Source organism: Choloepus didactylus, chromosome 3 (assembly GCF_015220235.1).
Source record: "Choloepus didactylus isolate mChoDid1 chromosome 3, mChoDid1.pri, whole genome shotgun sequence".
NCBI classification, from domain to species: Eukaryota; Metazoa; Chordata; class Mammalia; order Pilosa; family Megalonychidae; genus Choloepus; species Choloepus didactylus.
Genome location: NC_051309.1, coordinates 190,603,549 through 190,631,061, shown reverse-complemented (window position 1 = coordinate 190,631,061; position 27,513 = coordinate 190,603,549). Strand labels below are relative to the sequence as shown.

The following is a 27,513-nucleotide window of genomic DNA, read 5'->3' as shown; positions in this document are numbered from 1 at the left end:
AATGAATGAAAAAGCCAGGCCTTCACAGAAAGGAAGAAAATAAATGTTAAAGTACTTATCAAGCAGGTGGCACAGGGAAGTTCAGGCTTCACAAGCGTTTCATGACTGTCAATTTAATTTATGATTCAAATATTTTCAAATTTTAAAGTAATTACCATAAACCTAATGAAACCAAGATTTTACTCTCTGAACGAAAGTCTTTATTGAATATCTATTAAGATAATAAAAAACAATTACTTCAAGTTTTTGCTAATTTAGGATTTTCTATAAGTGGTCATCCCATTATATATCAAAGTGGGTATTATGTTATTAAATTCAGGTATTAAAATCTTAGTGGATTCTATAAAGTGGTGAAATATATGTAACTATAAGTTTTAAGTGTCACATACTTGTAAAATCTGTTGTTTCCTCTTCCATTATAAAATAATAGTACATTTGCATTTTATAATAATTTTAAGTGAAAGAATATTTTGAATTATCCCTTGTACTTTTTTTTAAAATTTAATTTTATTGAAATTGTTCACATACCATACAATTATCCAAAGATCCAAAGTGTACAATCAATTGTCCATGGTACCATCATACAGCTGTGCATACATTATCAAAATAATTTTTTTTTAATTTTTAGAACATTTGCATTACTCCAGAAAATAAAGAAAGACAAAAAAAGAAAACTCAAATTCTCCCATATCCTAATCAACCCCCTCCATTGTTGACTTACAGTATTGGTACAGGATATTTATTATTGATAAAAGAATGTTAAAATGCTACTAATTGTAGTACATAGTTTACAATAGATATTTCTTTTCCCCTATATACCCCTCTATTATTAGCTTCCAGTTATACTGTCATACATTTATTCTACTTCATGAAAGAGATTTCTAATATCTGTACAATTAATAATGGAGATTGTCCACCACAAGATTCACTGTTTTATGCATTTCCATCTTTTAACCTCCAACTTTCCTTCTGGTGAAATACGTGTCTCTAAGCTTCCCCTTTCCACCACATTCACACACCATTCAGCACTGTTAGTTATTCTCACAATAACATGCTACTGTCACCTCTGTCCATTTCCAAACACTTAAGTTTACCCTAGTTGAACATTCTGCTCATAATAAGCAACCGCTTCCTCTTCTTTAACCTTGTTCTGTATCCTGGTAACTTATATTTCATGTCTGTGAGTTTACATATTATAATTACTTCATATCAGTGAGAACATGCAATATTTGTCTTTATGTGTCTGACTTATTTCACTCAGTGTAGTGCCCTCAAGGTTTCTCCATCAATCCATTTTTTTTTAAAGACGGTTTGGTTCACCCACCATAATTTCCATCTTAAGTAAACAATCGATGGTTCCCTGTACAGTCATTTATTTATGTATTCACCACCATCACTACTATCTATATAAGGACACCTCCATTTCTTCCACAAAGAAGGAGGAAGAGTCAAAGCAGGTAGAGAGACAAAAAAAAAAATCAAAAAAAAAAAGAAAAAAAAACATGACAGCTAAAAAGCAACAAAAGGAAAGACAGAGTTAACTTAAAATAGAATAAAAGAGTCAGGCAACATCACCAATGCCAAGAATCCCATATCCCTCCTTTATGTCCCCCTCTTAAAAGGCATTTAGCTTTGGTATATTGCCTTTGTTATATGAAAGGAAAAATAATACAATGTTTCTGTTAACTGTAGTCTCTTGTTTGCATTGATTGTATATTTTTCCCCAATACCACCCTATTAACACCTTGCAAGGTTGACATTCATTTATTATCCCTCATGTAAAAACATATTTGTACATTTTTCACAATTGTTGAGCACTCTAGGTTTCACTGAGTTGTACAGTCCCAGTCTTTACCTTTCCTCTTCCCTTTTGGTGTCCCACGTGCTCCTAACCTTCCTCTTTCAACCATACTCACAGTCATCTTTGTTCAGTGTACTTACACTGCTGTGCTACCATCACCCAAAACTGTGTTCCAAACCTCTCACTCCTGTCTTTTCTTGTCTGTCTGTAGTGCTCCCTTTATATTTCCTGTAACTCAGGTATCTTGTTCACAAACTCTCATTGTCTGTTTGTCAGAGAATATTTTAAACTCTCCCTCATATTTGAAGGACAGTTTTGCTGGATATAGGATTCTTGGTTGGTGGTTTTCCTCTTTTAGTATCTTAAATATATCACACCACTTTCTTCTTGTCTCCATGGTTTCTACTGAGAAATCCACACATAGTCTTATCAAGCTTCCTTTGTATGTGATGGATCACTTTTCTCTTGCAGCTTTTAGGATTCTCTCTTTGTCTTTGATCTTTGATAATCTGATTATTAAGTGTCTTGGCATAGGCCTATTCAGATCTATTCTGTTTGGGGTGTGCTGCACTTCTTGGATCTGTAATTTTATGTCTTTCATAAGAAATTGGAAATTTTTGTTATTTCCTCTACTATTGCTTCTGCCCATTTTCCCTTCTCTTCTTCTTCTGGGGCATCCATGACATGTACATTTCTGTGCTTCATGTTGTCATTCAATTCCCTGAGACATTGCTCATATTTTTCCATTCCTTTCCCTATCTGTTCTTTTGTGTGTAGGATTTCAGGTGTCTTGTTCTCCAGTTCCTGTATTTTCTTCTGCCTCTTGAGGTCTGCTGTTCTATGTCTCCATTGTGTTTTTCATCTCTTGTGTTGTGCCTTTCATTTCCATAGATTCTGCCAGTTTTTTTGCAAACTTTTGATTTCTACCTTATGTTCACCCAGTGTTTTCTTTATAGCCTTCATCCTCTTCTGTGTAGCTTCCCTGAACTCATTGATTTATTGGTTTTTGATTTTATTTAACATATTTCTTTGCAAATCTTTAATAGATTGTTTCATTAAAGTGAAATCAGTATCTCAACTAATAGATTGTTTCATTAAAGTGAAACAGTATCTCGACTAATAGATTGTTTCATTAAAGTGAAACACTCAACTGTTTCTTGATTGAGGTGTGAGCTTGTTCCTTTGGGCCATATCTTCATTTTTCTTAGTATAGATTATAGTTTTCTGTTGTCTAGGCATCTGGTTTCCTTGGTTACCCCAGTCAGATTTTCCAAGACCAGAATGGGTTCAGGTATCAGAATGGGATCATATTCAGGGTGTATCTTAGAGGAATGGGCAGACCTTCCCTGTGAGGTTTCCAGTCACTGTGCTTTTCCTAACATTCCCTGCAGGTGGCACCTGTCAGCCTGTCATTCCTGACTGCTATAAGGAGATGGTCTGCTTAGTTTCTGTTTTGTCTGTTTTCCCCCAGGCTCTGGGGTCTGGTTCTGAAGGGAAATCTGGGCCCCACCTCCTTACTCTTAGGGAAGATACACCCCCTAGGGAGTTATTGTCCGCATTTGAATAGTCCTTCTGACTCTGTTATCTCCACCCTTGTCTGGGTCAGAGCAGTGTGAAATGAAAATGGCTGAGGCTCTCTCCACGGAGCCCCTCAGGTTGAGAGAGAGAAAAAGGGACAGAAAGTCCACTTTCAGAGCCAGTCTATGGCCCCCCAGTTTCACTTGTTGGCCAGAGATAACACCTGGTCTTCTGGGCTCCCCCTCCCAGGACAGATGAGTCTTCTGGTTCTTTAAGGTCAGTTGTCACTAAAAACCTCTGTCTACTTGTTGGGGATTTGTAGCTTGTATGGAGGAGTCCACATTTGTTAATTAAAACCACAGTTGGAGCTGGACTGCTATATTTGCTCACTCCGGCAATGCTGCTTTCTACCACAGTAAGGTTTTGCAGCTAAGCCTGCCATGGGGGATGGGGGCTCCCAGCACAGTTCCGCAATTTTTACTTACAGATTTTATGCAGCAATCTCAGGTATTCTTCACATCCAGGTTGGTGTGTGATGTGTGGGACAGTCACAGTTGTCCCCCGCAGTTATTCCAAATTGTTTACTCTAGGTGTTCTTGTTGTTCATTAATTGTTCCAGGGGATTAACTAATTTCACTGCTCTCTCTATGCCACCATCTTGCCCCCTCCCTCCCTTGTACTTCTTAAATGTAATATCAAATATTTGAATTTCCTCTTCTATTACTAAATAATATTACATATAGCATTTTATAATAATTTTAAGTGAAATAGTGTGTTGAATTATACCTTGCACTTCTTAAATATAATATCAAATATTTGAAAAAACTAAGAGTATTTTCTGCCCTAATGCATTTTCAAATCCAGGTTGAAAGGCTTTTAACATTTAAAACATTACAAACTTCTGAAACACTGAATATTTCCTAAATTTAATCTGGTAGATGAACAAGTAAGCAAAATAGACCCTGGTAGCCTCAATCTCTCCAAGGCTGCCTAGAGAGAGACTGATTGAAGGAACTGTGGGCCTTTCTGAAGAGGAGAGGGGTTGCGAGTTCATTCTCTCCCCCTGTCACCCTGAAGGTGGATATGGGGCCTCTTGATTAACTTCTTGTCACTTGATACCTTCCCAGGGCATATTTGGCTAAAGTTTTCTGGAGATAAAAAAAGGATTCTTTTCCATCCTGTGTTGTAAATCCATTGTTAGTGATCAACTGAGTGTTGGAAGAGAAAAATCAAACCCATTAAATTATTAAAAAGATTTTTAAAAACATTTTAATAGCAGAAAGGAACCCTAGAGCCCATTCAGTCTTTGGATGCTTTAACAACTAAGGAAGGTTAAGAGACTTGCCCTGTGATGCAAAATCTGCTTGTGGTGGAACCTGTTAGAAGGCAGGACTCTGGCTCCTTGCTCAAAGCTCTTTGCCATTGAACTTTAAATAGTGGCTTTTGTTTTGTGCACCATATAAAAATTTAGAATAGGTATAAAAGTCATTGTTCTAGATAATAAATATATCTGTACTGTTTTCTGTATAAACAGTAAAATATTTATGGTTACAGTAAATGCAGAATGTTTATTTTTATTATTTTTTAAGCTATTAGATGATATGTTCCGTATGATTAAATCATATGTAAACATAATGCTCCCTTCTATTTATTGACAAAAGTATCATATTGGTTTGATTTTTGGCTGGAGTAATTTAGAGATGAAAATTTTATATATAAATTCTATGAAATTTGCTAAAATCTGCAAATGATTTCATAGTATTACTCTCCAGCAGATTTTAGGAATTCTTAGGATAATGAAGAAAACCAAGATCTAGTAAAATGGCTGTGCATCTTTTTTTCTGTGGTTGTGTAATTTCCAGGGCATCATTTTTAATATTATCATTTATTGTATGACTTCTGAGATAGGTTGTAAGAATTTTAATTAATATTTTGAATGTGAATATATATTAAATATAGTTCTTAATGATAAATAAGGAATTACATTGCCACACAATACACATGAATGTAGGGTGTTGGATATTAACTTCCATAATTTCTTTTTGTTATTTTCCTTGTTGACAGTGAACTCTATATTTTTATAGGTGGTCATAACCATAGGCTTTTCTGTGTGTGTAAAAGATAATATTAATTCAGTCAATAAATATTAATTGAGCACCAACTATTGTGAGTTATGTTTCTAGGCACATAAGATATATCAGTGAAAAAAAAAAAACTAAACTAAAAATCTACCTTCCTGAAGGTTACTCTCTGTTACAGTTTGCTGAACTTTCTGGAATGCAAAATGCCAGAAATGGATGGCTTTTATAAAGGGGACTTATTAGGTTACAAATTTACAATTCTAAGGCCATAAAAGTATCCAAACTAAGATACTTGCCTATCAACAAGAGGATACCTTCACTGAAGGACACCTTTGTCAGCTGGGAAGGCACATGGCTGATGTCTGCTGGTCCTTTGCTCCCATGTTCTGATTTCAGAATGGCTTTCTCCAAAATGTTTCTGGGATTCTGTTTCTCTTAGCTTCTCAGTCTCAGCTCCTGTGCATCCTTGCTTGTTTCTGCCAGAGCATTTCTCTCTAAACATTTGGGCATCCTTTCTTAGCTTCTCCAGGGCAAACTCTGGGCTTCATTTCTTAGCTTAGCATATCCAAATGTAGTTCTGTCTGCATCTCCAAATGTCTGGGTCTGTGTCAGCCCCTGAGTTCTCTTAAGGACTCCAGTAAATTCATCAAGACCCATCTTGAATGGGAGGGGTCACACCTCCAAGGAAATAGACTAATCAAGATATCTCACCCACAGTTGGGTGGGTTACATCTCCATGGAAACAATTGAAAGATACCACCATAATAAGTCTGCCCCCACAAGATTGCTTTTGCAGGGGACATAATAGATTCAAACCAGCACACACTTCAGTAGAAGAGACAGGAAAACAATAGATATTATAGATGAATAAACATTATATTGTGTTAGAAGGTGATACATGATATGGAGACATGGAAACAAGAAAAAGCAGAGCAGGGTAAAAGGAATCTGTGTGTTTTAGGATGTAGGTGGGGTAAGATGCAATTTATAAATAGGGTAGCAAGGATAAGTGTTATTGAAGGGATACAATTTGAGCCAAACCTTGAAGGAAATGACTTTAGTTCAGTAGATGACTGAAGAAGAATGCTTCCAACATGGAGCAGAGCCTAGCAGGTAGGTGTTCCCTGTAGTCATGTGTTGAATGTTAGCTACTGCAAGGAGAATGTGGCAGAGTGAGGGAGGGCCAGTGAAGTAAACCAAGGTGAGGTGGGTCAGGAGGGTCATATAGGAGAAAATCATGCAGGGTCTTGAATTCCATTGCAAGGATTTTGACTTTTACTCCAAGGGAAATGAGATTTTGCAGGTTTTTTAGCAAATCACCCACTCTGGACTACTATCTATTTCTGTGCTCATCAGACCCTCCAGCCATCTCAATTTTATTGTCATGTGTATTTGTTATTCTTTAACAAGTAGCCTGTATAATGCATAGTGTATTTTTAATATGATTTCACTTAAATATTGAACTCCATAGTCTGAACTCTTACAAAATTCTCTTAATGTCTCAATTACTTATCTGATAATAGCTTCAACATTTATTATATTCAATGTACCTTTATAAATGGCAAAGGCAGTTCTATCTTTACCCTTTGTCTTTGAAAGCAATCTGGCTATTAGAAGAACATTCTATATTTTCTGTTAATTTAGATAATAAATGATTAATTGTAATAAGTGCGTAAGTTCAAATTCTGTAACTCTTTGATAAAATACAGCATTTTAGCCAAACTCCTCCAGAAATATTCTTTTGACTTACCCTTTGGCATTTCAGCATCAGTTGAATATTCAAATAGATATACTCCCTGATTAGTCAACTACTCTAAGGGTTTAAAAGTCAAATAGAAGATTGAAATGGGAATCATGAGAATATTGAAAAAAGAAGTAGGAATTCCTGACAGACCATTGCTTTTACTTGCATTTAATATTTTTCTGAGATTACATGTAAATAGAGCCCAATTCTCTGACTCTTATGTGATTCCTAGTCACAAAATAGTCGTTTCCTTTTGTAGCATGCTCCCCCTGGATCTTTCTCATTCAGATCTAGTTGTGAACTACGTCAGTTCTGTGACTTCTTAAGTGAAAGGAAAATAACCCTAGACAGATACTTCTCTTTGTCTAAACAAACAAGCAAAGGTAGGTCTCCTTTAGAATCTCATTATAAGATTAAACTATTGGAGCTGCTGTGTACTTCTTCTAGAATGTTATCTACAATGATAGCATTTTAAAGAGTATGCTATTTTTAATAGAAACAATTTTTTTTTTACATTTTATGCATTTTACACAATATAATATTATTGAATGGAATTTGGCTTCATTTGAGAAATAAAAAAATAAAATAAAAATTGCCATATCATTGGAACATATTTTTCACTGTCATTAATTTAAACAATTTTAAAAGTCTTTCCCTCTCATTAGAGCATCTTACTTTCAAGTTCAGTCTTAACATGAACATTGTCAGATGCATTGGATAAAATAATCCTTCCCGTTTTCTAAATTTGATCATAAATTCCCGCTGAAGTGACAACAGTTTTTCACTCTAACGACAGAACTTTGTCTTCCATGTTTTAATTCCAAAAAATATTATTTATGTAATAAGCAGTATCTTTAAGAATTATGTAACCTAGGGCTTCCCAGTGATTTGAGGAAAGTATTATGCTAATGGGTTTGGACAGCTGCTGCAAAGATAATAAAACCAATCTTACATCCATCACAGCCAACCAGTATAGTTTTTATATTGAATTTTGCCTTTAAAAAAAAATCGCTATGAATGTTGAACTTTCTAGTTACTGAAAAATGCAGCACTATAACATACCTTGTGGGTCTTTTCTCCACACCTCAGCAATGATGGTCACGGTACATTTCACAATGTAATGTGAAATACACTTCAACTAGTTTTCTTGCGTTAAGCTCCGTATCTTGATTCTGTAACTGTGACTCCAGTGAATGTATTCCAATATAATTTTGAGTTGATAAATATTGTCCTAGACAGAAACTGAAGGATAGACTGAAGATGACTTAGCCTTCTTGTACATAATGTAATCATAAGAAGGAAAATACAAAATGGAGTAGTTCAGTATTTGCTGTATTCCTGTGCCAAATTCTGTGTGAAATGCTGAATGTATGAAGATACATGAACCTAGTACTTGGTCTCAGGACCTGATTATCTATACCCATGTGTACAGTAAATATTAGAGATAATGAAGATCTAATATTTTATTTAATATTTTTGCCTTTTCAGATAGTCCATGGCCATTTTCCTTTGAATTTTGCATCCATTTTTATTTTTACTTTGCAGCCACCAGAAGTGACTGGCAGGAATGGAAAATGAGCTTTGTGTGTATTCATAAAATTCTGCGGATTAGTAACATGGAATAAAGAGATTTGTGTGAAGTGCAGGTTTTCAGACACAGGCTGAGCTCTCTTAAGGATGTGCCCTGTGGCGAGCAGAATACGAAAAGAGCTAAAAGGAGTATTCTGTTATGTCGTGTTCACAGGATGCTTTATAGTCCTCTTATCTCTCTCCAAGCCTTTATTTTTTTTTTTTGCCCCACCATGGAGTCATATGGAATAATAGCAAAAGAAGTAAAGGACATTAAATGTTTGGAGTATGGGACCAGTCTGTGGTGAAATTTGCTGTTATAAAAACAGTGTATTTGTATTTTGTGCTCATTCAGATCAACACAAATCGATGCAACAAAATGACAGGCTAATGATTTGGCTCAAATGAAATCAACATTTCCTCTACATCATTTTCAAAGATTTGTTAGAGACTTTGAATTAATACTTCCTGGTCTTGAGGGAATAGAGCATACAATAGCTCCTCTAATGAGAGAAAACAGGTGGTGAGGGTGAAATATTCTGTTGATTTAAAAATATATTTTAGCTTTTTAGTTTCTGATGCCTGAGAAAAGATAGTGCTTACAAAAGTGGCATTTCTACTTTGACATGTTGCCATTTAGCTTTTCTATTTGCAAACATACATTAGACAATTAGACAATTCAGATGCTTTTAAGAGCACTTTAGAACTACAGAAGAGAGTTTTCCTCCTAACAAATTGTGACAATTTTTCTTTGTGGTTAATTGTGATAAACAAATTGTTATACACCCATTTTAAATATTCTCATAATGTTCATGGTAAAACAGAATAGTGAGAATAGTGTGATTGTCAGGAGACTTTTTGATTTGTTCTCTAGTCTCTATATTTTTAAAAATAAAGTTTAGATTTAGGAAACATATTTTTAAAATATTCTTATCATTGTGATGTTTCAGAATATGGCTTCAAGTTTTACTTCATACCCAACTTTGGTACCTTGTGGTAACTATGGAATAGAAAATTTTAATATCTGCCTTATGAAAAAATAATTTTTAAATTTTGGGAAAAACATGAATTCTGAAATGCCATATGGCATTAAAACCTTTTGCTATGTTTCCTGAAAGGTGGGTGTATCTGCAAATGTCCTAGTGAGTTTCCATGGACTAAATTAAAAAAAAAAAAAACCAACTTTCTTTAAGAAATGCATGCCATCTTTTAAAAGAGAATTTGTGTTTTCTTTAGTTACTACTTTTTTACAGCTTTAATTCATATTCAGGAATTATTTTGTATTTATGTCAGTCACTAGCTTTTAAATTTATATTTTTATTTTCAAGAATGTTCTCAAATTCTTCCATTGTATTTAAAATATGCCCTAATTCTATTAAAATGATGTGTATTTTATCATGTAATTGGAGTGTGCTAGAAAATAATTCCATCTTTGCCTCTTTATACTGGAGTTTTGAAGAAAGCTGTGTTCTATACATTGTGGTTTTTGGATTGTCATATGGTTTAAACATTGACCAATTTATTTTTGTTTAGTTTATGACCAATTTAATTTTAATCATGTAAGTATGTTATCCTTCTTGAAGATTACTTTAAGAAATTTTATTTGTTCTTTTATTTTTTTCAAAACAATGAAATAATTAAATATGGACCTAGATAATATTTGTTGATGAATTAAATAATGAGTAAGAGATTCATAAATAATTCAGATATTCTCTCTGAAAACCTGATTAATCCATTTAATTATAAGAATAAAATTACAACTGCATATAATCCTATATTTTATAAAGATAAATCCACAAAATAACTGGCATAATGACATAATCCATTGCTATTTTTGCCATTGTTTTCACTTATAAAAAATTTCTCAGTGGCCATAGATAAATGTAAAAAACATCATAAAATTGCCTTGGTCTTCAGATTTAAATATAGCATTAGATAAGAATGCCTGATCTGGCATTCAAACTGCCATACTTGGTGCAATTTTACAAAGCTTCACATATTGTTAAAATTGAAAAATTACCTCATATGTCACATTGCTTCATTATATAACACATAATTATTATTTCACAACACCGAGGGCATTAATACACTGAAAATTCTTGGCAATTACAGCAGCTGGTTCACAATATGAACAAGACACCTTTTCTTTTAATAATACATGGTTCACCATATTAGCCAAGAACGGAATATGCAGTCCAAGTCATGTAATTCTCATAATTGTGATGTAGTTGTGTCTAAAGCAGTATATTCCCAAATTTTCCTAAAGGATCCATTTTAGTACCAGTTTTTCCCATCTTTTTAGTTGTCTTCAAAAAGGTTGCCTATCTAGTAAGACTTATGTAATTGTTAATTATTTTCTTATTGTATTACACCTTTATATATATATATATATATATATGTGAAAATGACAGTACCAGTGCTATTATACTATAAGATAAAATTCTTACTAAAGCCGAAAGTGTTAGCAATATGTGTAGGTTCATTATTAGTGACTAAGTGGTAAGCATTGATGCAAAACAATGCATAATTAAAAAATAAATATTGGGCCATAAGATGTGTTATGATCAAGAGAATTCTATGTTGTCATCAATGAATACATGATTTCCACTAGACATTTTCAAATATTTTGAAAATATTCTATGAATCCTCTTTCAAGAACAGTGAAGGGGATTGCCTTTAAGGAAGAGACATTTAAAGTTCCTAAGCGGCAGGAGCCTAAGGCAGAGGGTACAGCATTAGGTGAAGAGCTTGTTTTCAAGGAACCGAGAGCTGGAAAACACGTCTGGTGTTGGGTGAACCGAGTGGGGCATCATAGGAAATGGTGCTGGAGTGATCATAACCAGCATTCTAGTCCGTGCAGGGAGTTTGGGTTTTATTCTAAATGGGATAGGAAGTCAAAGGACAACATAAAGTAGGAGAGTCACATACTCCCATTCACATTTTGTTGTTTTTTTTTTAAACACCCACAATGTCTGTTTTACTGGCATTTCAGTTTTTGCTCAATATCCGCACTTACGCCATTTGTCTTAGTTTCCTTGTTGCAAAAGCAAATACCATGCAACGTATTTGCTTGAACAATGGGAATTTACTGGCTTATGTTTCTGAAGCTAGGAGAAGTCCAAATCAAGGTGTCATCAGGTGATGCTTTCTTCCTGAAGTCTAGCATTCTGGGGCTGGCTGCTGGTGATCCTTGGTCCTTGGCTCCTCTGTCACATGGTGACCTCTCCTGATCTTCCCCTTCTCTTTCAAGTTCCGTTGACTTTCAGCTTCTTTCTGCATCTTCTGGGATGTTCACTGTGTTTATAATAGACTCCAGAAATCCTCTACTAAAAACCAAGCTGATTCATCTGGACCACACCATAACTGAAGTGCACTTTAAGTGATCTTACTTACAATGAGTTCACACTCACAGGAATAGACTAAGTTTAAGAACATATTTTTCTGGGGTATATAACTCCAAGCCACCACAGTAGCCATAAGGAGCTAAATCTTCCTAAAAAGAAGGAATTCTTTCAAACAACAGCTAACCATCAATTCATATCAGATATATAAGGTCAATGTGTCTGGAGAGACTAATAAAATATTGTGGAAAAGCAAAATTCAGATTTATTTTCCAATCATTTTTTCATTTAAAAAAATTAAAATTATCAATAGCTATTTTTTAAGAAAAGAAATAAAGAGAAATCTTGAGTATCTGGCCAAAAAACATGATGCAAATTCCAACACCATGAACATTTAAATTTAGATACATTTTTTTCATAAAATACAATATTTTGCTTGTAAGTCATATACAATTTTTTTTAAATCTTCATTTTATTGAGATATATTCACATACCATGCAGTCATACAAAACAAATCATACATTTGATTGTTCACAGTACCATTACATAGTTGTACATTCATCACCTAAATCAATCTCTGATAACTTCATTAGCACACACACAAAAATAACAAGAATAATAATTAAAGTGAAAAAGAGTAATTCAAGTAAAAAAGAACACTGGGTACCTTTGTCTGTTTGTTTGTTTGTTTGTTTCCTTCCCCTATTTTTCTACTCATCCATCCATAAACTAGACAAAGGGGAGTGTGGTCCTTACGGCTTTCCCAATCCCATTGTCACCCCCCATAAGCTACATTTTTACACAATTGTCTTCGAGATTCATGGGTTCTGGTTTGTAGTTTGATAGTTTCAGGTCCATTCATATTTTGAAGTGATTCCTTCAGCTGTTGGAATGGTGATGTGTGAGACGAGACTGCTCCCAAAGAAAATGCATCCCAGACCCCATGTTGTTTTTAAGCAATGCTTGACAAATGATTTTCATTTGTGTAAATGTAAAATGTAGAATTTTATTGAAAACTAGTAAACAACTTGTAATAAATACATTCCTTTAAGAAAAATACTGTATTTTTCCTAAATTACTTTAAGAGGCTAATGATTTTTTACATTTATCATAAATGTCATCAACTTTTGCTGCTTGACATTTAATAGTTCTGAATCTCTTGGGGTGTTCTGTGGACTCTTGTTTTTGGCATGGAAGTGCACGTTTTTATTTCATGTTTTTGTGGAGAGTTATACTGCAAATCCTCAGTATGATGGTATTATCTAAGCAAAATGTTAGGATACACATATTCAAGTCCAAACATTACCAGTGATTCTTAACTGTATGATACTGTGTTAATATCCTAACCCCAGTTCTTTTTACAAAATTAAGATAATAATACATTACAGGAAGGCTTTTTAATTATCTCCCAGCTGATCTTACAAACACTTTCTACCAGTTTTTAGAGTTATGGGGAAAAAAGGAAAATCAGTGATGTAACCAATACTTCCCCAAGACTCTCATTCTTGGTACCAGTGTAGGAAATTTTCATGGTTCTGGCATTTGTTTGCAGGCTGGACATGGTGGAAAGTTTGAGGCTAATGGCATCTTTTGGAATTGTCCTAGTTTGTTGTTGGAACAAATTTTCCAATTCATTTATTTATTAAATGAATTTTGATTGAGCATCTACTATGTGTCAGACCATGCTCTGTGAACTGAACATACAGAAGTGAACAAAGAACAAGAATTCTTGACCTCTTAGCATTTCTATTTTAGCGAAAAGAGAAAGTCAATATATGAAGTCAATAAGTAAGACAAATAATATGTTGGATGGTGATGAGTACCATGGAGAAAAATAAAGTAATCCCTGGGGTAGTGCATTTAATTTTAAACATGTACATGTGGCAGATTAAAAATGAATGCAAACTCTTTACTACCTGTCCCATCCAGAGTTGAAGTCTGTTTCTCAACTCCCCTGGTTCTGGGCTGCCTTGTGATAGCTTTGACAATAAAATGACAGATAGGATGTAGTGCCACTTCTGGGCCTAGCCTGTAAGTGGACTGGTGCTTTTGTTTCCTCTCTCTTGAAAGCCATCCATTACTAAGAGAGCTCAAGCTAGCTGGTTGGAGAGGCTGTGTGGAATGTTCAGGGCTGTCCTGGGCATGCTCAGTGAGGTACCAGACATGTAAGTGGAGAAACAGTCTTAGGCATCCAGTTCATTCAGCAGTTAGATAAATCCAGCCCCAGCCGTGGAAGCACTACAATTACACAAACCATCCCAAGGAGAACTGCCCAGTTGAGCCTAGTCAACCAATGGAAATGTGAGAGACAATAACAAATTGTTATTTTTGAGACAGTATCTTTTTTGGGTGGCTTGTTAGGCAGCAGCGAATAACCAAAACATGACATTTTGAGCAAAGGGCTGAGGACTGTGAAGGAGCAAGCCATGCAGATATCTAGGGGAAGAGCATTTATGTTAATTGGTCCATTCATTACAGGGGAAGATGAGTGTGAACTGGATTTCTAAACACCATATGGACAAGCAAATCCCCACAAGTGTCTGGAACTCAGACCAGCTATAATATTCTACTTGGCTTCCGTTAGGTATTGCTTCTGTATAACAGAAACATGTCTCCACCTGATTGATTTCTCACCCTAGGGGCTTGTTTATTACAATCAGAAGAGCCTGGTTCTAATTATTGAAGCAATTAACTTTTTCCCTTAGAGAAAAGAGTTTAATTAATCAAAACATTCTGGCTAAGTCATGTTGACTAGTACAGAATATTATCTTTGTTTGTGATACTTTTTGAAGGAAAAAAAACCTATCTGAATCTAAAATATCAATATTAATAAAATTGTCCATACTAAAAACATTTTAAAAATAGAAGTGTCATCCTTCTCCTGGAAAATTTGCAGTACACAAGCTTTCACCCACTGTTCAGTATCAAGCTTCAATAGTTATTTGAGAAGCCACTGTAAATAATTATACCTCGTCCATAGGGCTTCTGAGATGATCACATCAGTCAATACACTAAAACTCTTGGTACAGTTCCTGACACACTGCAACAAGTCAAAATATTCTTACTGCTATCACTTGATATGGAGTCATGTTTTGCTTTCAGTTTATTCAAACTGCTTTGGGTGAATCCTTCTTAATCCTTATATTTATATATATCTAGTTTATCAACTAGTTTTAAAGCCCCTTAGATATTTAATATGATTTTATATGCTGCTATATTTGTAAACCAGAATCACCATGTACACTTGATGTGTACAGACAAGATTCTCAGAGGAGAGGATCTTAGGATCTCTCTTTTTAACAAAATTCCTGGTAATTTTGATGCCCAGCCACAAAATTAGGAGAGTATAAAATATACTGTGCTGGTTTGAAGCTCTTATGTACCCCAGAAAAAGCCTTGTTCTTTTAATCCATTCTTGTGGGTGCAGATCTATTGTGGGTGGGACCTTTTGATTACGTTGTTTGTTTCAATTGAGATGTGACCCACGCAATTCAAGGTGGGTTTTAATCCTTTTGTTCGAGTACTTTATGAGGATAAAAGACAGAAAAATCCCAGGGAGCTCATAGAGAAACACCCAAAGAACTTTGGAGGGAGCTTAGGGAGAAAAGCCCGGGAGATGCTAAGGATGGGGTGGAGGGTGGGGGTGGGGGGGCTTGGAGGAGGCCCTGTAACCAGGAGCTGAAAGCAAGAGGAGGGAAGGACCAGCAGACACCGGCCATATGCCTTGCTATCTGACAGAGGAACCCTGGAAGCCAGCAGCCTTTCTTCAGAGAAGGTATCTTCTTGTGATGCCTTAATTGGAACATTTTCAAGGCCTTAGAACTGTGAATTTGTAAACTATTGAATCACCATTGTAAAAGCCAACTCATTTCTGGTATATTGCATTCCAGCAGCTATAGCAAACTGAAATGTGCTTTCAATTTCTGCATACTCTTTTACTTATTAAGATTGTTTTAAAATGGGGAAATGATTTTCTTAATGACAGAACTGTAGCATCATTAAAATATTTAAGCTAAAAATCTGTCATGTGAGTTCATGATCTTATAACGCCATTTTGTTCTGAATTATTCAAATATGTTTACCTCAAGTCTGTACTTTGTTTAGGTCATGTCATCTTCAAATAAAATGTTTAACAAAATATTTAATAATATTTGCAGAGTATTTGAACTATATTTTATAATGCTTTAAACATATACATTATCATGTCATCAATTAAAGGATTAACTATTCAAAAGTGTTTGCTGTAAACTTTACTGTAAAGCATTACCCAGAAGCACAATTTTGAACTTACTGTCTTCTTACTACTCTTTCTAGTATGCTACAATTTACACCAAGGGGCTCTTCATCTACTATTGATTCTGATTTACTGATAAACACTGTGGTCCTGACTACTCTGATCAGACCCTCAGGGTATCACAACAATGCTAGATGTTTTGCCAGAATGTTATTGGAATAGTGTCTGAAAAGTTGCTAGACATTTCTGATGTTCTCTTTCACTAGGATATGGGATGAGTGTAGAGGCCATGTTTTTTGTCACTACTGTATACACAGTGTATAGAACTTATAGGTGCTCAAAAAATCATTCAATCAATATTGATTCTGAGCCTATACTGCTAGCACAGGCCTAGAAAAAAGGGAGTGAGCATTTGAAATGAACTTAGTATAGTCATGTCTTGATTTAATTGTGACTATACTACTTCTATCCAGGGGACATGTTTCCTGGTATTATAGATAGGTTAAGAGAAAGGTTGGCTCCACTCCACTAACATTTCCACAGACACTTAAAGATCCTACTGCAACACTGGAATTGTTGAAAGTTTTCAGTAATAATACTCTAAAAAGAGTTGGAATTAACTTCAGCTGATTTCTTATTTCTGTTTTCTGATGATGACTTAGACTAAGGCACTTATTATCTGTGACTCTAATTGCTGTAGTCCTCCTTTCTGAATTTAAAGAGCTCTTGTGGCTACATAACTAGATCAGGCCTCGGCATGGCTATGGAATAGCAGGAGATAGTGAGGGAATGTAAGAACTCTGGAAAGGGACTCATCACAAGAAGCAAACATGTTAGCGTTACAATCTGGAGACCCATGTCTTTCTGTTCTAAGAATTTGTCGTAGATTATTTGGATAATTTCAAATCTTCATTGTCTGTTGTCCTTGATGAAGTGCATTATTTGAATGTAGATGTTGGACTTCCTTGCCTGACCCTGTAAGTTGCATATCTTTTCTCTCCAATTTCCATTTTTGTCCTTTTGTTCTATTTTGTCATAGTTTTCCTTTTCTTTGCCTTCCAGTCTTTCCATTAATTTTTAAAAGTTCTGCTATCATGTTTTTATTTTGGTTGCATTTCCATATTTTTAGCATTTATTCTCATTTCAAGAATGCAGTGTGTTTCATTATATCCCAGGGGATGACAGGATTTTGTGTGTGTGTGGAAATTACCTGTATTTTTACTTTTCGTAGGTCAAGGATTTTTCATACAGAATTTGGTATCACAAGCCAGCTCTCCTGTAGGATTTTGCCCTAGATTTCTGCTACCTATAGAGTTTGAAAAGTCTCAAGCCTAGGATTTAATGTGAATTCCAAAGAATCATTATACTATAAACCATGTTCTCTAACTACAATGCCATTAAGATGGAAACAGATAACACACAGAAGTAGCTCATATATTTAGAAAGTATAAGAAAAAACAACTTAAGAAAAATATATAAATAATTATATATCAAAAAGAAATCTTAATGGACTTTAGAAAATATATATAACTGAATAATGAAAAGACTACATATATGAACTTTTGGAATGCACTCAAATTAGAATTAGAAAGTAATTCTATTGCTTTAAATGTTTATATTAGAAAAGAAAAGTCTGAAAGTTATTGAGCTCAGCATTCATGTCAAGACATTACAATATGTATAGCAAAATATACCCAGAGAAGTTAAAAATAAGGAAAAAAACTAATATGGAAATAAAAATTAATGATAGAAAATATTCATGAAAAATGAGTTATTTGTGAAGAATGACAGTATTGAAAAACCTTTGGCATTGCTTTCTATAGTAGTCATTTGTGCTATCTGCCAAATATTTATGACTCCTTGTCTTCTGGAGAATTGCACTTTTTGGCTTTTTGTGGTTGTGAGGGAGATATATGACTATTCCTAGCCACTGGAATGTGAACAGAAATGGTGTGTATCATATGCATCCCACAGCAATTTACTGTCAAAGTGCGGTTCTCCAGATGATTTTATTCTGATCTTGTGACTGGCAGTGTTCAAGATGGCGGCTCCTTTATTCACCTGAGCTGCTGAATAGCTATAAAGGTCAGAGAGCTGCACTACTGACCTGGAAATATTGTAGCCTGATTGAAAAATAAATTGTGATGTTTTCAGTAGCTGGAAAATTGTTTGTTTTTGTAACTAGCATAAGATGCATAGCTTATCCTGACTGATATACTTTAAAAAGAAAGCAAGAAAGAGAAAAAGAGGGAAAAGAAGGAGCAAAGGAGGAAAGGAAGAAGGTAGGGAGAGAGAGGGGGAGAAAGAATTAAGCCATTACCATTAAGAAAGACAAAAGGAAATATGCACAGGTGGAGTATAAATTAAAAAGTGAAGTATGTACAACATCACGATACATTTTGAATATTATATTAAGTGTACAGATGCCTATAAAAATTGAACCTACCCAAATGGATTCAAGAAGAAATGGAAAACTTCAGGATTCCTATAACCATTAGCAAATTAGAGCAGTGGATATCTCTATCCTCACCCTGTTATATTTGTAACCTCATCTAATATTACTTTGTCCTTGCCTCAGTCCATTTACCACCACTGGCTGCTTTGATTTTCCTCAAGTATTCAAGGCACACACGTGTCTCAACGTATTAAACTTTATTGTTTCTCTCTTTGAAGCACTCTTCTTCCAGGTAGCCTCTTATATGGCTCCTTTACCTCCTCCAGGTCATTTTATAAATGTCCCCTCGGTTACTCTTTCTCTGGCCTCTTTATGGAAAACTGAAACTATTATTCCAGTACACCCTATACCTCTCCCTGGTTTTAATTTTCTTCTTTGCACTTCTTACAGTCTAACATACTATCTAACCTTACTTCTGCATCTTGTTTATTATCTGTCTCCCACTTCTAGAATGAGAACAGAGATTGTTATTTGTTTTGTTTACTTCAACAGCCCCAGAAATTAACATAGTGTCTGGTACCTGGTGAAGACTTAATGACTGTTAAATAAGTTGATAAATGCAAAGATACTGAACAAAATATAAGCTACAAGTTAAACATTCAAAAATTCAAAATTACCTAAATTCAAAAATATATAACTACAAGTTATATGTATGATTCAGTTGGGTTTTTCTCAGGAATGCCAGTTCAGTCTAAATTAGAAAAAAATTATTAAAATGGCAAGTTAAATGGAAAAAAAATGTTATTTCAATGGATGTAAAATAAATGCATGTTATAGAGTTCAAGATTAAAGTGATCTTCTTAAGATAATGCACCAATAGTAAGTGTCACACTTAATGGTTAAGCATAGAAAATATTTTCTTTAATTTCAGGTGCAAGAAAAGATCCTTTTCTTATTACTTCTACTCTTCTAACTGTATTCTACCCAGCACATTAAAACAATAAAAATATCAGTAACAGGTACAAAAATTGAAAAATGATGAAATAAAGCTAACTTTTCCATAGATGTTGTATTATCAGTATAACAAACCCAAAATAATCCACAGAATCAAAGTAATCCACAGAATCAACAAAAGACTTTACTACAGTTTCTATACAATCAATATAAAAATGCCAATCAGAATCCCAATGAGTTAAATTGTGGAACAAGACAAATGGTTTTTTTGAAATTTACGTGGTAAGGTAAAAGGGTCATGCATAGCCATGATATACATGGGAAGATAAACAAATTAGGGGAATGTTCTCTTCCACAGGTGAAAACATACTATAAGGCAGTGTGTATTAGCTCAGGCATAGACAAATAGACCAATGAAACAAAACAGACAACCCACAAACAGACCCCCACATCCTTGGATACTTGGTAATGACAAAGATGACATTGTATGTCAATAATGGAAGAACCTTGCACCATTGGCAAGTTGTGCTAGGAAAAATTTCTTAATGAATAAATTATCAGTTGCATGTGAATCTCACTTTTCAATCTCTTTTCCAGAATCCCCAATTGCATTGACCTCTCTTTCTTGTTCTCTTTCTCCCCATTAACCCCTCTTTCCTGGTCTCTTTGTCCCATACAGTTCCTTGCTGGTTTAGGTTCTTTGCCCTTTATTTTTACTGGTACAGTTTATAGAGTGAGCATAGGCTTGTGTTTACTCCACAATGTTTAAATGAAGTCAGATGAACCACATTTCTCTGAATAAATTTTTAAAAAGATCACATTTATTAGGTGCTTATATTTTCTTAGAATTTTGGCATTAGTATAGGTCATAATATATACCCACAACACATTGGACACATGTTAACCTCTCATAGATAGAATGTTTTGAAAAGAAAGCCTCAACATTCTTTTAATATTTGCTTTCATGTTCAAGCTGAAGGTGTTACATTGGAGAAAGTACAACCAGAAGCTTGATATGAGAAATGCTTCTTTGTGTACATAGATAGTGTCTTTCACATGAAGTTCTGTGTTCAGTATTCACCATCAGCTCAGGTTCAGAATTAATAGTCCTTTTTTTCATAATATCTAGTATTGAAAACAATTCCTGTGCAAAGTAATCTTTATCATTTTTATAGACATTTTCTCAAGAAAGTTTATTTTCTCCAATGCCAGCCCTCCACTTACTATGTTTTCAGTAATATTCACTTAATAATGTATTTCCTCGTGGACAGATGCAGTAAAAACATGGTGATGGGTGGCAGCAGAATCTCCAGCCTTAAAGGGGGATTGCTGGGAGCATGTCCTGGGTCCTGGGGCATGGTTTCTATGGTGACTGTGCTGCTCTGCCAAGGCTGTTTCTCACTGTGGGTGGAAAGAGCTCCCCTGCCAGCAACTATGTGGGATTCTGGCAGCTGGGGAGAGGACTGAAATGATGCGCTGCTTCCCCAGATGGGAGTTCTGAGAGTCTTCTTTTAAATCAAATAGACAACTCAGGCTGTATGGAAGAGTGGTGGTAATTAGGATCTAGCCATTCCAAGTGCAATATGTGTGTGATGAGTTACGTAAAGCTTCTTACTTTGAACAACAGATTTGGGGAGGACCAGGACTCAAATTGAAGCATTCCAGCCTGACCTAGCAGTAAGATTTAGAAGAATTTGTATTTCTGATTGGAGTAAATATAATTCTGGGGGATTTAAATGACAGCATTTAAATAGTGAGTCAAAAAAATATGTCCATTTAATTTGGAGATCTTAAACTTATTTGGAAATACATAGTAATTCAGGGATGGAAATTGGTATTTACCTATATATTGGAATTTATCTCATGCTTTTCTAAATTTAAAAGTTGATATCTAATTAAAACTATAACTAATGTTATAGTATTATGATACCAATAGCCAATAGCCCCCTTGCAAATATGCAGCCTAGGCAAATAGGTTTGTTTGCATAGAGGCTAGTATTAGACCACATAAAGCACAATTGAGAAAACGTGAAGTAAGTAGAAACTGACTCTAAATTGGTCATAGAATTAATCAGAATTCTTCAGTGGTGGTTTTGGTGGTCATTCATGGGCTACCTTTTCACTTTATTGACTCAGGATATTTACATTTTGATTTTATCTTTACTCAAGTTATAAACTGTAGACTTTCACGTCTAGCATAATTCCTACCTATGAAATTGGTTTTTGGATTATTTTCTTTATATTTGAACTACTTCTACTCTGAAGGTTTTTTTTTAACATGTTTATCTGGTTTTGTCAGCTCAGATTTTCTGCAGTAGAATTCCCTTATTCCCATTTCAAATGCTTTAAGAACTGTAGAGGAGAGAAATCACAGGGAAATTTGTTTTGAAATCAGAGGCTGTTTGGGGCACTTCTCAAAATCAAGGGTAGCTCTTCTTTGGGCTGGTACTAATTTTATATCTTTCTTTTTTTCTTTTCTTTAATGATCATTGATGTGGAAATTTTCAAACAAGAGACAGAAAATAGTTCAAAGATTTTTCTGTCACCCTGTTAATCTCTGCCCAAAATTGTATTTAGTGACATTCAGATACTACACACACACTGGTCTAAGCCATCTGTTGGTGAAATTTCTTCTTCTAATGTGAAATTCCAATCTGTTTTAACCTTTTCTACTTACCAACATTGTGTGTGCGCATGTGTGTCTATGTGTGTGTCGAGGGAAGGAGTGTTCAGGAAATGATTTTTCCTTCAGTCCATCAACAGTGACAGAAGTTGGGAAGTATTCAGACTCCTTTTTTCACTTTTTCTAGGGCAGATGGGATGAGCCATAGTTCTATTAAAAAGGCCATATCAATGAGCAATATTAAAATAGCAGCCTAGCCAGTCTTTGAATGTGAAGGTACTTTGCACAGGAACTTTGCAAATTATTGCATGTCTTATCTATTGCTATATGCATATGCCTTCTGGGTAAAGTACACACAGACCTTCCTGTGATTTACTTAAATGAAATAAATAACAATCCTTTTTCTAATATCATTATTTGTATCTGAAGAAAAAGAAAAAGTCATTAGTTATGGGGGAATTTGGAGGGAGGGGCATAGTGATTAGATAAGAATCTCCAAATGGAGAAAAGTAGGAGGAAATGGGAAGGTTTTGGATTGAGGATATGTGTGTGGGAGGGGTGGAAGATAGAGGTGGGTGGATGTGAAACTGAGTTGATTTTAGGAGGTGCTCTTAGCTGTCAGCCTTCTTACTTAGATTTTCCTTTATCAGCAATCACTGACTTAGAGTATCTCCTCAAAAGCATTTAATGCAAAGCATAGCTAATTAAGCATTTCTAGTCAGTCTCTTAGAAGAAGATATCTAGCAGTCACCTAGAAAATTTTGCTGTTTGTTTTGAGTATTGAACCACAATTTTCTAATATTTCACATTAATTGTTTTTAAAGCAGTCTTTCAAAAGCTAAAAACTCAAGTGACAAAATTTGAAAAAGCAAAAGTGATTACAATGGTCAAAAAATGTTGACAGACATATTACAACACAATAGTAATTAATATTAATAATTAAATTACAGCTATTAATTATAGCTAACATTTACTGAGAAATTTCTCTGTGTCGGGCTCTATTTTATGTATTAACTCATTTAATTCTCAGAAGGACCATTTGAGGGAAGTCCTCTTATTGTCACCTTTTTACAAATGAAGAAATCAAAAGAATAAACTTCCCAAAGAATACAGAATGGTGAAGTCAGGATTTGAACCTACCCTGCTTTCTCTTTTCTACTATGCCAATGTCTTTCTTATTTTTTTGATCAAAAATGACAACAAGAAATAGACTTTGCATTATGATTCACAACACAAATAGCTTGTATAAGTATCTGAACCAAAAGAGTCAAAAACAGGAAACTACAAATGCTGGAGGGGATGTGGAGAAATTGGAACTCTTATTCACTGTTGGTGGGACTGTATACTGGTTCAGCCACTCTGGAAGTCAGTCTGGCAGTTCCTTAGAAAACTAGATATAGAGTTACCATTCGATCCAGCGATTGCACTTCTCGGTATATACCCGGAAGATTGGAAAGCAGTGACACGAACAGATATCTGCACGCCAATGTTCATAGCAGCATTATTCACAATTGCCAAGAGATGGAAACAACCCAAATGTCCTTCAACAGATGAGTGGATAAATAAAATGTGGTATATACACACGATGGAATACTACGCGGCAGTAAGAAGGAACGATCTGGTGAAACATATGACAACATGGATGAACCTTGAAGACATAATGCTGAGCGAAATAAGCCAGGCACAAAAAGAGAAATATTATATGCTACCACTAATGTGAACTCTGAAAAATGTAAAACAAATGGTTTATAATGTAGAATGTAGGGGAACTAGCAGTAGAGAGCAATTAAGGAAGGGGGAACAATAATCCAAGAAGAACAGATAAGCTATTTAACATTCTGGGTATGCCCAGAAATGACTATGGTCTGTTAATTTCTGATGGATACAGTAGGAACAAGTTCACAGAAATGTTGCTATATTATGTAACTTTCTTGGGGTGGAGTAGGAACATGTTGGAAGTTAAGCAGTTATCTTAGGTTAGTTGTCTTTTTCTTACTCCCTTGTTATGGTCTCTTTGAAATGTTCTTTTATTGTATGTTTGCTTTCTTTTTAACTTTTTTTTTCATACAGTTGATTTAAAAAAGAAGGGAAAGTTAAAAAAAGAAAAACAAGGAAAAAAAAAAGAAGATGTAGTGCCCCCTTGAGGAGCCTGTGGAGAATGCAGGGGTGTTTGCCTACCCCACCTCCGTGGTTGCTAACATGACCACAGACATAGGGGACTGGTGGTTTGATGGGTTGAGCCCTCTACCATAGGTTTTACCCTTGGGAAGACGGTTGCTGCGGAGGAGAGGCTAGGCCTCCCTATATTTGTGCCTGGGAGTCTCCTCCTGAATGCCTCTTTGTTGCTCAGATGTGGCCCTCTCTCTCTGGCTAAGCCAACTTGAAAGGTGAAATCACTGCCCTCCCCCCTACGTGGGATCAGACACCCAGGGGAGTGAATCTCCCTGGCAACGTGGAGTATGACTCCCGGGGAGGAGTGTAGGCCCGGCATCGTGGGACGGAGAACATCTTCTTGACCGGGGGGGGGGGGGGGGGGGGGGGGGGGGGGGGGGGGATGTGAAAGGAAATGAAATAAGCTTCAGTGGCAGAGAGATTCCGAGACGAGCCGAGGGGTCGCTCTGGTGGGCACTCTTATGCACACTTTAGACAACCCTTTTTAGGTTCTAGAGAATTGGGGTGGCTGGTAGTGGATGCCTGGGGCTATCAAACTACAACCCAGAACCCATGAATCTCGAAGACAGTTGTATAAAAATGTAGCTTTTGAGGGGTGACAATGGGATTGGGAAAGCCATGGGGACCACACTCCACTTTGTCTAGTTTGTGGATGGATGAGTAGAAAAATAGGGGAAGGAAACAAACAAAGGTGCCCAGTGTTCTTTTTTACTTCGATTGCTCTTTTTCACTCTAATTATTATTCTTGTTATTTTTGTGGGTGTGCTAGTGAAGGTGTCGGGGATTGATTTGGGTGATGGATATACGACTGTGTGGTGGTACTGTAAACAATCGAAAGTACGATTTGTTTTGTATGACTACGTGGTATGTGAATATATCTCAATAAAATGATGATTAAAAAAAAAGGATAATTTCCTTTATTACATGCAGTGTATTCAAATATTATCTGTTCCATTTTCTTTTAAAAAAGTTGCTGGCCAAAATTCATTAAGTTGGTTCTACACCTGAATAACAGGTTCAACTCATTTTTTGAAAAATACAAATCCACAGAATTCACAAGAATAAAATGCCATTGTATTAGGGGGCATATACTTTAGTCTTGAAATAAAAATGCATGTGAAATTTGAGAACAATGAATTCAAGATAGAATTGTATACATACATGTATGGCAGAGAGTAATTATTATAAGAAGTCTGTGCTGGGAAAGAAGGACTTCTGTGGGGTTTGGGGTAGCAGAGGAAGCCATGAATGGATATAAGCTTTTTCTTCTCAGCAGATAATGGGTTGGTTTATAATTAAGGAATTTTATTTTTATACCTCCCAGGGCACCCTAGGACTTCACTGATAGGACCTGCCTGATATCTATAAATGCAAATAGTTTCCCACAGTGCTGAAATTTTTTTAAAAAGTTAATTAGAGTAACCAAAAAAATAACTACTAACTTTTTTTTCTGTTGATTTTCTGCAGGGTGTTTTGAGTGCTGTATTAAATGCCTGGGAGGCATTCCCTATGCTTCTCTGATTGCCACCATCCTGCTCTATGCTGGAGTGGCCCTGTTCTGTGGCTGTGGTCATGAAGCACTTTCAGGAACAGTCAACATTCTGCAAACCTACTTTGAGATGGCAAGAACTGCTGGAGATACACTGGATGTCTTTACCATGTAAGTCATTCTAGTATTGCTACCTATTTTGAGAATATATGTTTACATTACTTACTATGTGTTAATTAAATAGGGATCTAGAGTTAAATGACATGTATAACCTTTGAAGTTATACATGAATCAAAAGGGCATTGACCTTTACAGTCAATACAGGACATAGAGCATGGGGTCAGAGGCCAACTTAATCTGTGCTTTGATTTACTGTAAAGTTTTATCCAAAATTCCATTAGCATTGAGTGGAATCCTTGCATTTCTGTTGCTCTTCTAAACTGAACAAAGGCGGTATGAATAGAGAATAGAACCAGGACTAAAACTGAACTCTCCTGCTAATCCTAGGAAAAACACATCACCTCCATGGACGCCCCCACCTTTTATTTTTGTAACTTGATAACGGGTATACTTTCATCTTACTTTCTCTACTGCACAGAAATGAAGTGACTACCTAAGAAAACATTGGGAAAATTTCTTATTTTCTTCTGTAATAGGAGAAATCATAAGAAATATTGAGCCTGTCTTTTGTAAGCATCAATTATACTTTTCTGCCATAAAATATAAACTGTTGGGATCACTAAATTATGATAGTGTTAAAATAATATTTTACACAAAGGTAACTCAAACATACTCTGTAAATAAAGGAAAATTTGCTGTTCAAGTTTCATTACTATCTAATATTGTTGCCTTATATTACAGAGAACAAGGATTTAAGATTGAATCACAGAAGAATTTATTTCCAAATAAGTTGCTGATTCAGATAACCTGTTAAGTGATTTTATGGCCATACACATGGAAAAAAATTAAACTTTTTAAAAATAATCCCATCTGAGAGAAAACTTTGTATTCCATCAGATACTACAGCCCCTACAATTTCTTGCATTTATGAGATGCTGCCTGAATACTGTATGTTATTAATGTTTTCCATGTTCCTTTACTTTGTTCTTCTAAATAAATTTAAACCTTCTTAATGCATATATAATTTTATGGAACAAGATGAATTTAGAGTTTTGATTCTTAGAGGTTATCTGTCTGCTTAGGGTGGCTTTGCTTTTTACTCTTACCCCTCCATCTAAAAGAGGATAAATATGCTTCTGACTTACCCAGAGAAGCTCCTGTTGTCCTGGCGTGTTTATAACTAACTTAAGACAGCACTTGGTCAAACTGGCCAACTTTCTAGGTAGAAGACCACCCTACTTCAACATAAAAAATATATCTTACTGCTAAATTGCTTATAATCCATCTGTTACTGGTGCATTATCTTGCACAAAATATTGCTCATAAATTGTAGTGATTATTTTAATCCTTAAAGTTAATTTTTCACAAAAATCAAAAGAAAAAGGAGTGGTACATTTCTATTAAGTATTAGAGCAAGAATTCTCAACTTGGGCAAGTGAAGAGCATGTACCCTCATAGCAAAATTTTGGGAC

The 27,513-nt window shown here is 35.2% G+C and overlaps 1 protein-coding gene across 2 annotated transcripts in view; it reads left to right on the top strand.

The window, feature by feature from the left end:
* The window catches only part of GPM6A (glycoprotein M6A), a 393,567-nt gene that overhangs the window by 297,101 nt on the left and 68,953 nt on the right, over window positions 1–27,513 (top strand). For both annotated transcript variants that reach the window (XM_037831042.1, XM_037831041.1), the window contains exon 2: window positions 25,900–26,092. In XM_037831042.1, coding sequence (XP_037686970.1) covers window positions 25,900–26,092 — 193 coding nt within the window. The remainder of the gene's footprint in view (window positions 1–25,899; window positions 26,093–27,513) is intronic.